Here is a 15,108-nt window from a genome sequence, read left to right on the forward strand (position 1 = left end):
TGCTCTAAGCTTCATCTGGGAACACTTCTTCTCCTTGCACCTGTTGTCTCATTACAGTACCTCGTTGGATCCTACGGATACTCTGCACAATCTCCGTGTGCCCTCGTGCAATTTTTGTTCTCCAGATTTTTCCCTATTCCTTGCTTATGTTTGACAGCAGCTCATCCTGTCATAACACCTGTCCAAGTCAAAAATAGGGTGTCAATCTTTATCCCCTTGCTGTATTCCTCTTCCATTATCAGGGTCTTCATCAATTCTCCCATCGAGAAATCACAGTCATCGAATCTAACTTCTTTGGAGAAATCACCACTTCATCAGATCCTTGATCATACGGAACCCAACTGTTCCCTTGTGCCGTCATCCTGTTAGTCTTTAACCGTTTCATTACAAACTGCTATATATATGAAAATAGTACCGTATGGATAATCCTTCCACTAAGCAAGTTCCCAGGAAAGATTGGAGGGGTCACACTGGTCCCGCTTAAAACCCAATCTCCTAGACAGAACTTCTTAGGCCATATCTATCCATCGTACTGTCTTTTTGTATATACAACCATTTGCTAGCTTTGTTGCGGCTTTCCTTTACAAGTGATCTGGGGTATCCCGGTTTTATACCTGATTTCTCAACATCTGGCGAGACTACCAGTTCTTAGATTCGTCAAGATTGGTCTTCGTCAATTTTCACTCTCCACCTCAATTTGTCCACATAACCGGGTGTCTAGAGTGTCCCAATTTTGTCTTCCTTCAAGGCAGTTAAAATTCTCTTCACTTAGCAATTCAGCACATGTAATTGGGTAAACATGTGTGACATGTTCTTCTTCATCTCCATCGACCACCATGATGACCTTCAGATGCCTCCTGATCGGGCAATCTCTTTTGTTAATTAACCACCGTCATTTTTGGTCTCAAATCTCAATGCTCGGACCGTACCATTGCATCCGGAACGATCAAATTAGCTGGAAACAAGTCTGAAATCGTCCAAATCGCATTTCAGACGGCTAAGATTTGATCAAAACAATTCTGGCCTGATTAGCGGCCCAGATTCAATCTCAGATCCGGTTGCACGTAGGATCAACTACACTGGATCCTGTCCCTCGGCTCGCGGCTCGGCTCGGCTCCAATTCAGCTCGGCTCAACTCGGCTCGGCTCGTATCTGGTGACGTGGCAGGTGGGTCCCACAGTGATGACGTGTCTGATGACTAGACGATGACGTGGCAGATGACTGAACGCTGACATGGCATGCTGACTGGACGATGACGTGTCTGCTGACTGGGCGCTGACATGCATGCTGACTGTGTGTACTGGCGTCATGATGACATCATCCTTATCCGGGTCTGGCACGTGGGTCGGGTTGTCTGGTATTCGGGTCGGGTCAGCCCATCCGGGCGAAGAAGACGCGTGTGACGCGTGGCGCGCGTCTGTGCGCGTGGGCAGTAACCTCGCCGGCGTGTGACGGCGCGTGAGGACGTTTCCAACGTCCGATTTCGACGCGGTTTTCAACAGTGGCTTCGTCTCTTCCTCTTCTACACAGTGGTATGGTCAAAACACAATGTTAACAACTTTCATTTTTGAGCAAAATCAAACACCGCTTTAAACCATGTGCTCTGATACCAATTGTTGGGGAATTCCGGCTCCCCCGTGCGCGGACCGGGGGTGTACTGATAGTTGCTCAACGGAGGGTTAAGCACACTGACACAATATTTTACGTGGTTCGACAAATCGTCTACATCCACGGGAGAGAGTCATTGTATTAGAGATAGAGAAAGGGTTACAATAAATACTTGGAGGAGGAGGATCACTCAACTCCCAGCTCACACACTCTGCTGTATATGGCAGCAGGGCTGCTGCCCATGTCAGCAGCTCCTCTTTCTCTCTTCTTCTCGTCACTTCACTCTCACACACTCTCACTTTGCTCTCAAATAATTATACCTCTTTTATAGGCATTTCATGGTCAACATGGAGGGGCCAATAATGCCTTAAAGCATGTCACCATTTGTGGCATTAATGGAGCAACCACTTGCTTAGTGGTGGGGTATTGTCACTAAATGGCAATATCCTAACATAGCCATCCAACATTTTTTAGTATGTGTTTAGTGTTTATCTTTCCAAAAATTTTCTCTACTCAATTGATGTCATTTTACATTTTGCAGTTTAGTGTTTATCTTTCCAAAACTAACACCAAGTTGACTATTTTAACTATCATATGTGCAGTCGAAGACTCGAGGAAGCTTCTGCAGGATATAGTGTTTGTCAGACTGGATAGTGGATAAATGTATGAGTTGCACAGTTCTCTGTTGTCTTTATGATATATAAGTATATTTGTCAAAGTAAGAAGATGGATGGAGCTTGCTAGCAGCTTATCACGAAGATAGAAGAGCTTCATATGGACATCAATGTGAATTCTAATCTGTATGCAATGCAGCTTCTATTATTTTATATTAGATTTTGCTTTTTAACATTTAAGAATTCTATTTTTATCAAGTTACATGTGTAGACCTGTTTCCTTCCTGTGAAGCTGCCTGCTAGCCAAAGTCCGAAAACTGTAATCACAGTATGAAATAAGGATGGATGGAGGGGATGAAGAAGTGAGGAGGTAGTTCTATTTCCGCGGTTCGGCTGGGCATGGCATGAGGCGGTTAGAGTTGGTTCACATAAGTTCTGATTTGAGTCATTATATTTCATGTAAATTAGTTAGCATTCAAACAATGTTTGGTTGAGATTAAAAAGAAAAACTTCATTGTTAACCATCTTATGTTGGCCCAAGGTATCACAGTTATAGTGCTTTCAGCTACTAGAACAATTTTACTGGCAACACAGTTTTCTTAACAAGTTAAAACCTTGCTTGCAAATACTACAATTATGAGTAGGATCAAGGGAGCAGCTCCTCCTTGGATACTCTTGAGCTACTACAATCCAGCAAATTCCTCGAAGTCCCGGATATCTTCTAACATCATCCATGCATGTGATCTGCAGCCATGCCCAACCCAATCGGTAAAGTTCGAATGAAGAAATTAAAAGATGACTTCCCATATGAACAAATACATCCAACAACTCTTAGAATTGAAATGTGGACATGAATGTGTGGATGAGCTTGTGTGCAGAGAAAGAGGGAGTACCGTGGTAGCAGGTAAACTCCTGCAAAGAAACAGTGGAAATCCTTTGTAGAGTCCCACAAGCCCTCTGGCTTTCAGGACTTTCAGGGCACAGTCCAGGGAGCTTGTGAACGGGGACTTTCCATCAGCATTGGGTCTCATAGCTTACATATATGATCGAACATTCTTGACCGGTACACAACAGGCTGAGGCAGCAAATGCTAAAACAGCACCTGCACCTGAAACAAAAGATATCAAATGCGTGTGTGATGAAATTTGCTATATGATCTTACACGCACACAGCCAATCCTAGTCATCAAACAAGCCACAAATTCTTTCTGAAAGAAGAGAACTTACTCATTTGAGTTTGGAATTCACCAAAACCACGGGAAACCTTAAAATAATGGTAACTTCGATTATATGGAGCGAGCATGCCTGCATAAAATGCTGTGAAATTCCAAAATAATCCATGTTTCCATAATGCTGAAAGCCCTTGATTTGTACTGATACGGTATAAATTAAGCTCTGAAGACATCCCCACAAGTCAGCTTTTTTGCCCCTGGTACTATCTTAGTCCCAGCATGATAGAAGGCTGTAGCTATTGGAGCAGCCACGCATGCTCCAACAGTTCCGGCAAATACAGGCTTCCTGATGAATGCCTAGAGGTATACCATGATTGGCAGCAATGGCCTTTCTGGTCAAAATCCTAGTAAAACCAAAGACATCATTGACTGTTAACAGAAAGTTCCAGTTCAACACCATGCATAAACATATGAGAGAAAAGAAGCAATTGATGATTGTATCTATTTGCTTATATTCTCAAAAACCCTTTCTAACCAACCAAATCACTACAAACATTTATGATAAGAATTGTGGTCATGTAGCCAATACTAATCATTTTCTTTTCCTGCAGGTTGCATAGATTGGTACTCGTGGAACAAAGACTCTTAGTCACTTGCTCGAATGATCCGAATGTCATAGCACCGATGGTAGCTCCAAGGGAATGTACACTTGCCTTTTCTGTAAGTTTGAAGTAATGTTAGATCAATGCTGTTGTATGTTCATCCAAGCTAATGCTAATTAATCCAATGGAAACGGTAGAGTTTGACATTTTGATGAGCGCTTTTGATTAAAGAAAGCAGTGATGTGTAAAGGGCTTTGGATGGAAAAACCCTCCTCTTAAACAATGAATATAGTGAACAAGATCAAAGTTACTAAGAAATAAGTTTGCAGAGGAAAACCAGATCAAATTCCTAGTTCAACCCCTAGAGAACTGATGAAAAACTTTCCGGTCTAGCATAGCAATGTGTATAGATATCATACACTTCATTATCTACGGTCAAGTGAAAATCAGATGATATATGTGAATCTAGAAATGAAATGATAAAATCTAGGATAGGTCCTGCTATGTAAAGCAAATCCATTAATGACTACATGATTAGCACAAATTAATTAATGAAAATCCCAACTAGAAAGAAGATCCCCATGGAAGAATGGTAATGGTTTTCCTTAATGTACTTTTTTTTCTCAAGAAAATGAAAGTGAAAATCTCAACTCAATAATACACAAATGCTTGCCTTCCTACACATTCACTGATTTTCAATGTAAAGTTAGAGCCTTGCTTGTCTTCCTCTCTTTGAAACCAACCATAAATTTTAAACAATATGCCTACTCTACATAAAGGAAGTTCCTTTTCTCTCTTTTCCTTCATACACACACACACACACACACATATATATATATATAAAGGAGAAAAAATGGATAAATAAAAGGAAAACACAGGCCAACCTTGAGATTTTGAAGGTGAGGCAGCTGCTTAAAGGCCTTTGCCGCAGATTCCTTTTCATAACTTCGAAGGTAATAGATAGCAGATTCCACCAAGAGAAACTGTAGTTCTGTTAGTAATGCTGCTGATCCACCATTCACAAATGGCTTCACATTTTGCCACCACCAAGAACCACCCATTAAAGAAGCTTTGGTATTGCTTCCCATGGATAGAGAGTGATTCTCTTCTTCCTTCTCTGAAAAGAAACCCATTTCTTGATTCTTTTCACTTGAATAACCACTTGGTATTGACTGGCTCTCCTTATTTCTAAGACAAAAGATTAGTCTCTCTCAAAAAAAAAATCTCTTTCTCTCAAAGAAATCTCTTTTGTACAAAAGATTGGAGTGAAAGCAGAGAGTTTCCACCTAAGGTAGCTCCAAAGTGAGCATTATGTAAGAGAGAAAAATTAGAATGACAGTTGATGAGGAAAGACTTTTGTTCTGTTTTTCTCTGATAAAAAGATACAACCATGAGCGCATTACATTTTTATTTTATTTTATTTTTATTAATGTAGGTGTTCGAGCCAGCTTGCACGTACCTCGACTAATCCTACGAGTCCTGAAGTTAACGACCATGTAAGCCTCCAATAGCCCTAAAGGGACTCAAACTTCTGACCATTGAAGAGCGGGAGCAAACCCAAAATCTGATTAGTTGAGTTACCCTTCATGATTGTGAGCACATTACATTGCTTGTACAGGATGTTCTGTAAATAAATAAAACGAGTAATTATTGACTTTCCATAGCTATAGGATTCAAAATATCCTTCCATAGTTACAGAATTCTTTATTTATGGAGGCTGATTTGTCTTGATCTGCATCCAGCTATAGTTTCCATGTATAGTGAGTTACCATCTTGAAGTGAAGTAGCTGTTGGACTCTCTGGAGTAGCCGTTGGGGTGTTTTCCTTACAATCTTAGATGTTGGCGTAATAGGTGTTGATGAAGATTGCTGACGGGGATGAAGAAGCTGTGATGTCTCCTGCTGCTGCTGCATAGGTTTTGCTTGTTGCTGTGGAGCTGCGGCTGGAGTCTGCTGAAGCTGCTGTATAATTGCTAATAGTAAGAAGGTGAATAATATCTATTTTTGGATATAAATACTTTAACTTCTGTGTTTTGCATGATGGTTTGCAAAAATGGTGCCACTGACTCATGGTTGAGTGAATGATAGGCTCATGAAGGAGGTGAATGATAGGGTCCCAGGACTATGATCTGGTCCAAGAATGGGGTTAAGGATTAAACATGTTAAAATTACGTGGTTTTAATATTTTAAAAAAATAAATTAAAATTGTGTCATTTTAATTTTTTTTAAAAAATAATTAAAGTGGATGGTTTTCTTTGAATTTGAACTAAATCAATTAAATTTAACCAAATTAATTTTTATAAACTCAGCTCAACTCGAATTAAATTTTAGATTGACAAGTTACTGAATTAACTCACCGTGCTAGATCATATTCAAAAGAGTATAAAAATAAGTTATTTTTAGATTTTTTTGTTATCTAAAATAGTCTCTCTTATTTTTAAGTGTTGATGTCCTGAAAGAAATATGCTAATAATTAATTATTCTTACTTCTTTTATTTTTTTATAACTCATTGATTTTAATGTATTATTAGCACAAATAAGATATTTCACATATTCTGCACTTTTTGTTATCTAAAATATTTGTCATTCAATGTTATTGTTAATTATAGTTTAATAAATCTATTTGTGATGATTAGCCTGCAACATTCTTTTTTATATATATAATATAATGTATAAGAATTGTCTAAACATAGTTAAGAGAAATTGACGTGCTTAAATTGAGATATTGAAGAATATTAAAAAAAATTAAAAAAAATATGTTAAGGAAATAATCAGGTAAATATTATTAATTATTTTTTAATTAATAAAATGAAAAAAAAATAAGGATTTAATGATAAACAAGGTAGATATTATTAATTAAGGGAAGGATGAAAGAAGCTTTTTTTCTGGAGGTGATCCATAGCATTTTGTATAATTCATTTCATTATATTTTTTGAAAATCTATCAATAACATTACCTTTATCTTTCTAAAAACATCATAATAAGTAGAATTATGTGAATTAAGTTTAAATAGATGAGGGTTTGAAATGTTGGTATGAATTTGAAGATGTACAAGTAACTAATTATTGTTAAGTGATTATATTCTATTAGGTTAAGAAAAGCCATTGCAAGTGACTGCTCTTTGGCTTAATGATTTGTCTCCTGATTTTTTAAGCTTTTAATTTAAGTATGGGTAAGGAACTGTCATTTATCAGAAAACTTGTCACTTTTTTTAAACTATCTTCATCTCCACAAGCCATTACTTTCATCCTCAGTCTCCATCAACAATGCAATGCTGAGCAGCCTCAACCTCACCCTAAATGCATTCTTTTGTAGCAATCCAGTTAAGTTACTGAAAGCAGCACTCCATGGTTTACAACAACAGTGAAACTGTGAAAGAGACGTGACAAAGCACCGAGGCATTGCCAATTTGGAGAGCTGGCAACAAGAATAATGCCAAATTGCAGCAAGAACTTTATCCACACCCAATTCATATCATGGCTTGTGACAGCAACATGCTTCCTAATTGGTAGATTCTAACCACCACCCTTCAACACCCCTCACCCTCTCTATAAAGAAAGAAAATTCCGAGTGAAAACAAATACAAGGCCAGCATGGAAAACCTTCAGAGCACAGACAGGGGTCAATCTTATTCTGAGATCTATGTTTCATGAAAGGTATAAAAATTTATCCATAATACTTGTTTATCAAGTAAACAATTTATTTTACTCTCTCTTGCCGAACTCTATTGAATTCAAAAGGGGTTTATGTAAAATCCAAATCCTTCCCCACCCTCAAAGGTGCTAATAAGCATAAAATTCGGAAATCCTACTTAAAATTGACTTGAAGTCTAACAGAGTGTGAACCGCCAAAAACCAGACAGAAACTACAACTCAACCAAATTCCATTATTTTGATTGCCTGACTTGACACCAATCCCATCTCCGCGGAAAACTACAACCCAGCAGATTTCTCCAGCTTTTGAATCTGGTTAAGGAATATCCAGGTCATCTGCACATGCAAACATTCAGCAATAAGAACTCTATGCATAGATCTAAAAACATTAAACTAATACGCCCGTATCTAATCAGACAAGATGCACTGAAAGAAAGATAAACACACACATGGAAGGAGGGAGGGAGGGAGGGAGGGGTAGAGAGATGTACCATAACATGAGGCGCAATTCTAACACAATAGACAGGGAATCCAGTGTAAAACTTGAATGGTCCTCCTAACTTGAGTGTCTTAAGGGCACAATCCATGGAGCCAGTGTATGGATACTTTCCTTGGGCATCAGGTTGCATTTTCTGAATTTGAGTTTTGACATAATCAAATGGAAGACTACAAGCTGCAGCGAAAAATCCTGAAACAGTACTTGCACCTGGGAATAGAGAGGGTAAAAGAAGCTGTTAGTCATTGTAACACATCATGCTTGATGGTTACGACAAAATATTTGCCGCATGGTGTTAGGAATGTCAGAATTCAATCAATCAACATGCCTTACTTATACAGCAGAAAACAAAATCCACATGTTAACAACAAAAAGGAAAAAACATGCTTGAATAAGACCAACTTTTCAAAGCTTTGACTAACTCAATGCAGGGCCTGAACTACAGCATAGCTGGGGCATGCACCTCCAAAGTCTGACAAAGTTTAAATTTTAGTTACAAAATTTTAATATATTTTAAATATACAATTGAATTTAAGGCTTATTTCCTAAGAAACATGCATTTTGTCCCCCCCCCCAAAGAATTATTTATTATTCTATAGCCCTTATTTGTTTATATTATTTTCAAGTTTATTCTAATATATTTTATTTTGACACTTCCATACCTAAAATCCTAGCTCTGCCCTTGTATCTATGTAATATGCACACCAGATGATTGTTTATGCCATACTCATGTTACGAAAATGAATGCGTGCATAACTAGAAAAAGGATCTCGTTACATAAATAAAGTTGAGTTCAACAGAATAGTTATGAAGTAACAATATTTTTAACTAAACGAGACAATGTACAAAATCACCATAAAAAACATAAAAATAACATACTAATTAATACAAGTACAAAAATCATGCATGCAAAGAATATTACCTATCACAGTGGACATTTCACCAAAACCAAGTGAATCCTTGCAAAACTCAACACTTTGATCATAAGAAGCAAGCATCCCCATGTTCAATGCCATTGCTCTTACAACAGTAGGGCCTGCACCTTTCCAGAGTGCCAAAACCCCTTCATCGGAAACAATGCGGAAGAGGGCATTGAAAGCATTTGAATAATTTCTGCGCTGAGCAGCTGGTAAAGTGGCATCAGCCTGCATACGGATAAGTGCTAAATCTGCTGGGCTGCCAACAGATGCTCCAATCGCACCAGCAGTTAGCCCACACAAAGCCTTCTGATATAGAGGTAAGGGCTTCCCATCATTGGCTTCAATTGCTTTGCTGGTCAAAATCCTAACAAAAACAAATGATAGAATTCAAAAGCTTGATAACAATAGAAGTTAAAAGATGCAAACCATATTATAGTTTGATAACAAATATTTTCAAACACTCACTTGAATGTTCCAAGTCGGGCAGTTGTATAAGTGGCTTGCCTCAGTAGTCCAGCAGAGAGCCCCTGATTATTGACATTAAATATGGTAATGAGATACAGTGCACGCGTAACACGCACTGTATTTATATTCAATAACAACAAAACACATTTGAATTCAAAAGACACTAAGAATTTCATTGGTCAAGTTAAATGCTTCTCATTGATGCCATTTCTGTAGCGATCTCCTAAATTAAGACACGAACAAGTGACCAGTATCAAATCTTACAAATTTGTTTTAATCTCATAATTAAAGGTCAGATTAGATCAAATTTATCAATGTCCTATCAAAATAGCACAAACCACACCTCATTTCAAAGCATTCAAATTGGCAACCTTTAAATGTTTCCCAGCCAGATTAATGCTGAACTTCAAATTAAACAGCAATAAAGTTCCATACTGTAGCACGGATTTTAAAACCAGAAACTAAATCAACATTACACACAACTACAAATCCAGAATTTAACAAGTTAACAGAATCGAACCTTGTACAAAGCACCAAAACCCTCATTCTTTAACATAGTCTTCGTCACCTCAGTAGCTGATCCTTGACCCAATTGAATCCTCACCTACACCAAACACCAAAACCCATCAAAACACAGACCTCAATAAACCACTTTACACCACAAAATCAAACAAGATATTTCTAAAAACCCATCAAATCCCAGATCTAAAAGACCCATTTTAGCTCAAAAGATTCAAACTTTACCTCACAAATAATACAAAACCCAGAAATTGATAAACAACAAGCCTCAGAAAATCTCCAAAAGCCAAAAACACAAACATTTATGTACCTTAATCATATCAATAGGCTGGATAACACAGGTGGCGAGCATACCCGAGGCACCACCATTAACAAAAGGTTTGACAGTAGGCCAAACACCACGTGATTGAGGTTTCTTCACCTCTCCCATTCCTTCCCTCTTCTTTTTTTGGATTCAAAAAAGCCTCAAGGTAGACAGGAATCTGGGATTTGCCAGAGAGAAGCAACGAGAGAGAGAGGGAGAAAACACACGTGAAGGAGGCGATATAAATATACCACAGCTAACACAGTAAGTGAAAGAAACCAATAGGTGTTCGCGAGTGTGTTTAAAATTGGTTTTGAAAGTTTTTTAAAAATACATTTAGTATAAGAAAATATTAAATATTTTCGTTTAAAAATATTAATATTTTTTACATGTGTTTTTTAATGTTTTTATGTACTGATATTAAAATTAAAAAAATATTTTTTTAAAAAAAAAAAAAAACCTATTTTAAAAATCACAGTATACCAATATTGAATATTCACCAGAAACACCTTCACTTTCCTTTTTCTATTATTATATTATTTTTCTTTCAACTTTTTATGATGTTTTTTTTTCATATATTTACGCATTTAGCCATTTACTTTCTTTTATTATTGGGTGCGCGTGTGACACGAGAGGTGGATTTTTGAGTTTGGTGGAATTGATATATTGACTATACTGCCATTTTTGTAATTAAATATGACACATCGAAGTATACTTGTAATCAAATTGAGAGATAATGATAACTAGAATTCACCGCTGCATGAGGGTGAATTCATAAATATTATTTTTAAATATTTATTCGATAAAATCTAATTTAATTCTTAAATATTATTTTTACTTTTTAAAAAATAAATTAATAAACTCAAGTTAATTTATAATCATATATATGAACCAGCTCAAATCTAGTTTAATTAGTCCATGATGATTCCTTGTTTAGATTTTGCATATAATTAAGACCACCAGGGGTGCAATCTAAAAAACAAAAAAACATGTGATTCTTTTGAAAAATTATTAGCATAGTACTTGGGGAGGGTGAATTCATTCCGACACGTGTAATGATCTTAATTTCTTATATGAAAATTAAGATATTCTATCCATCTAATTTACTTCTCCCTTGCATAAAAAAAAATATCATGAAAAACTTAAATATTCGAATTACGATGATGCACGAGAACCTCAGGTTGCCCAACCACCTAGGATTGGCAGATTCTTAAATATGAAAATTACGATGATGTCCTTCCATATGACTTGTTCAGATGGCTCACTATTGTATATCAAAGAATAAAAAATAAAGATCGTGGCATGCCGGCCCATGCATGCAGGAGCTGTTGCGATACGTAAAAGGAGAAAAAATCAAAACAAAAAAGAAGAGGATATTGATGGTATTGTCAGACAAACAAAATGAGTTGATATCGGAGTAACTGTAAGTATCATTTATTGTACAAAGATTGATGAATAAAACGAATTAAAATCATATTAATTCACTCTCACTAAAAAAGTATAATTAAGATCTCTTTCTTTTTTATTTCTCTAATTTCCTGTGTCGACAAATAATTAATTAACCAGAAAATTTATTTACATTCATTCGTTTCATATTTTATAATTACTGACGTCCAACAAAATGATCCATTAAATATAGGTTAATTCCCTGCAGGTTGTCTCTATCAAGCTTAATTTTCTGCACTATTCAGTTTTTGAATAAAACTTACAATATGTTAGGCCTATATATATATATGCTCCATTTTCTTTTCATGCTTTTTTATCATCTTATTTTCATCATTCCTTTCTTAACTAATTCATATTTTAACATTCATTTAATTTTAGTTTTTTTTCATATTTTCTTATAAAGTTATCATAGTTTCAAACAAATAATATCCTACTGTTTAATTAGTTTCTACTTGATTTTACAAGTATTTATTTTTTGTTGTCATATAATTAAGTAAAAAATAGTTTTAAAAAATAAATTTCATAAACCTAGTGGAGTCCATCATCTAGACCGTGGATTTGATGGATTAAGCCGCGAAACCTAGGTCAATCAAGAATTTGCGTCGTCTTAATTTAAAAAAACAGTCATCTTATTTTCTTAAAAAAATCAAATTAATTACTTTTTTTATCGGTCGTCTAGATTGTTTTCAGATCCTAAATTAATTGAATTATATTGTGACAATTCTCACATCATTTAATTTTAAACTTGAATTAGATAAAAAGTTATATAAGAAGATTTTAAGATTAACATTATTTCTTGTGATTTAGATATATATTTTTTTTAATTCAAGCAGAAGAGAATAGCTCGACGCTATAATTAATTGTGGCAGGATCACAGTTCGCAGGCGCTCGGATCTGTCTCTGGGCCTTAATGTTGGTGAACAGTGAACACCCAAAAAGAATGTTGCCAGTGGGCTCTTTAAGGCCCAGTACGAGAAAAAAAGCATCGCAATGTTTTTTGTTGATGGTCCCAGGAGCCCGTTGTCTGCGGAATGGGCTCTTTAATAAAGCTCTCGATGATCATTCCAGATAGATTTTTCACGTCAAAGAGTTGCTTTCTTGGTTAAAATTAAGGAGTTTGCTTCTTTTATTTTAATTTTCCGGGTTCAAATCTTGAAGTTAATATTCAAAAAAAAAATTATTACGCAATCTTATACATTTAAAAAAGAAAGAGAATCATAATACTTAGACAGAGAACAGTGAAGACAAATGATATATGGATACAAGAGGGGACAAATTACATACATGTCCATGTTCTGTTTGTCCTCATCCGCCATGTACTGTACTGGATATATATATATATATATATATATATATACAGACACACACACACACACACACACACTTGTTGTTGTTGATTAATGCCAGCAAATTTATGGGACCTTGATGATGCCCTGCTGTTTTTGTTTTTCTTTCTTCATTTTCTGGTCGAAACCAATTTAATTTCCATTTACAACAAATTTAAAAGCATGTATTTACTCTCTGTCATTCTATATATAAATGAGAGTGGGAGAAGAACAGCATTCTCTCTGTTTTCTCTGTAAACTTGCCAAACTCTCATAAGTAGCCACCCTCTTCCTTTACTGCTATGCTATATATATTAACTCAGTAAAGCATGCAAAAAATGATTAATTATTATGGTGAAAATTACCTTTACGATGGAGGGTTGATAAACCTATATTAGATTTTGATAATTGAGGTTGAGTTGTATTTTAAAGATCTAAGGCTTGAATTGATAATACGAGCGCGGCTACAGTCGCACATATATTTTTAAATTAAAAATATTATTTTTGCGCACATGTTTTCAAATGAACACTAAGTCTAATAGTGAAAAACCTATTTTCAATTTTTTTATGTTCTTGTAATTTAATTAATGCATATTGCACTAGTGTTTATTAATGGTAATTAACTATGAGTCATTGTGCAAGCTACTAATTAGGTGAGAATAGATGGAGAGGAGATGGTGATAAGAACACTTGATTGGATGCATCTTTGATTTTGTGGCAGAAATGATAGTCTTTAAGAAGAATTGAATTTTTTTATTAAATTTTTTTTTAATGTTTTTATATTGTTTTAACATGGTTATATTAAAAATAAATTTTAAAAAATAAAAAAAATATTATTTTAATATATTTCTAAAAAATACAATTTAAATGCCAAGCAGACAATGATTACACTCCCTCTCTCTGGTGGCTATTTTTGAAGGGACTGTTTGAAGGAATATTGTAGCCATGTGAAGGCCACCTGAGTGAAGGCATTAATAAATGTGGTAAGCAACTCTGTTGGTCCAACGCCCGGCAAGAAAACAGAGCCACCTCTGGACTTCGAAGCTTCATCTCAAGACTTGCATGTGATCATCTCGGTGATTAATTGATCTGAAATCTGATCTGAACCTTTAGTTAAATCGGATTGAAATTAAATCAATTTTAATTAAATAAAAAATAAAACAGCATTGTTTTATTTTTATTTTTTTAAAATCTTGAAAGAATTCCGTCTTGAATTGATTTTAATTTATCTATCAAACTAATAACTCTGATCTTGGGCCGAGCGAGGAATGACCCGAGCAGCACGTGGGAACTTAGTTTTATACAATAGTAAGTGGAATTAAGAGAAAGAATGAGTTCTTTGTGTACCGCAGTTTTGGGTCAATCCCCAAGAGAGTGTTTTTACTGTATATTGGAAGTAGACAAAAAAAGAGAAAAAGGGATCGACTACTTCCATGTTAATTAGAGGGAAAAGAATCGAAGATTAATGCGGCTGCGGCAGTTGAGATTTTCAAATTTGAACCTCAAGATTTATCTCAATTTGCTCAACCATGGTCGGCAAAGTTTGAACCAACCTAGGTCACAATTCCTAGGCTATGATATTAAAATCCAGGTCATGAAATATACTCAAATCAATTAAAATTATTTTACAAGTTAAAATGATATTCATTTGAAATCAACTTTGAATTGTTTTGTTTTTTTCTCTGTATTATATGAAAAACTAGATCTTGGATCCACGGACATACCCTGATTTCAACAGTGTTCAAGAACGATGTTAAAATCATATTTTTTAAAAATTTAAAGTTTTTTTATGTTTTCAGATCGTTTTGACGTGCTGATTTCAAAAGTAATTTTTTTAATTTTTTTAATTTTAATATATTTTTAAACAAAAATAAACTTTAAATATTATAATTTTAAACACTATATTAATCGATAAATGTGTCACAAACATCTTAGCAATAAATATTTGTATATGGTATTTTACAACAGCTCACAGCATCTGCAAAT

General features: G+C 35.3%; 1 protein-coding gene and 2 long non-coding RNA genes across 3 annotated transcripts; 1 reads left to right on the plus strand and 2 right to left on the minus strand.

Moving 5' to 3' along the window:
* The first annotated feature begins 2,089 nt into the window (after positions 1–2,089).
* LOC112323675 (uncharacterized) lies at positions 2,090–2,762 on the plus strand. The gene is made up of 2 exons (XR_002977168.2): positions 2,090–2,408; positions 2,515–2,762. It is a non-coding gene; the product is annotated as an uncharacterized LOC112323675 (long non-coding RNA).
* Positions 2,736–6,208, minus strand: LOC7483244 (uncharacterized). Its single transcript, XR_002977165.2, has 4 exons — positions 4,880–6,208; positions 3,449–4,111; positions 3,116–3,330; positions 2,736–2,966 (listed from the first exon to the last, which is right to left on the minus strand). It is a non-coding gene; the product is annotated as an uncharacterized LOC7483244 (long non-coding RNA).
* A 1,431-nt stretch (positions 6,209–7,639) lies between these two features.
* LOC7457695 (mitochondrial dicarboxylate/tricarboxylate transporter DTC) lies at positions 7,640–10,638 on the minus strand. Its single transcript, XM_002299067.4, has 6 exons — positions 10,358–10,638; positions 10,049–10,132; positions 9,529–9,590; positions 9,066–9,427; positions 8,139–8,353; positions 7,640–7,983 (listed from the first exon to the last, which is right to left on the minus strand). Exons 1-6 carry the CDS (start codon positions 10,475–10,477, stop codon positions 7,927–7,929), a joined length of 900 nt encoding a protein of 299 aa, XP_002299103.1. The 5' UTR covers positions 10,478–10,638; the 3' UTR covers positions 7,640–7,926.
* Between the last annotated feature and the right edge of the window lie 4,470 nt (positions 10,639–15,108).

Source organism: Populus trichocarpa, chromosome 1 (assembly GCF_000002775.5).
Source record: "Populus trichocarpa isolate Nisqually-1 chromosome 1, P.trichocarpa_v4.1, whole genome shotgun sequence".
Lineage (NCBI taxonomy): Eukaryota > Viridiplantae > Streptophyta > Magnoliopsida > Malpighiales > Salicaceae > Populus > Populus trichocarpa.

What these genes read in the sequence shown, in the direction of transcription:
- LOC7457695 (XM_002299067.4), bottom strand. Translation starts at nt 10,477, where the DNA reads ATGGGAGAGGTGAAGAAACCTCAATCACGTGGTGTTTGGCCTACTGTC. An exon ending in AGCCTATTGATATGATTAAG is followed by an intron (nt 10,133 to 10,357) that starts GTACATAAATGT and finishes TGTTTGGTGTAG; the next exon opens with GTGAGGATTCAATTGGGTCA. An exon ending in GCCCGACTTGGAACATTCAA is followed by an intron (nt 9,428 to 9,528) that starts GTGAGTGTTTGA and finishes TGTTTTTGTTAG; the next exon opens with GATTTTGACCAGCAAAGCAA.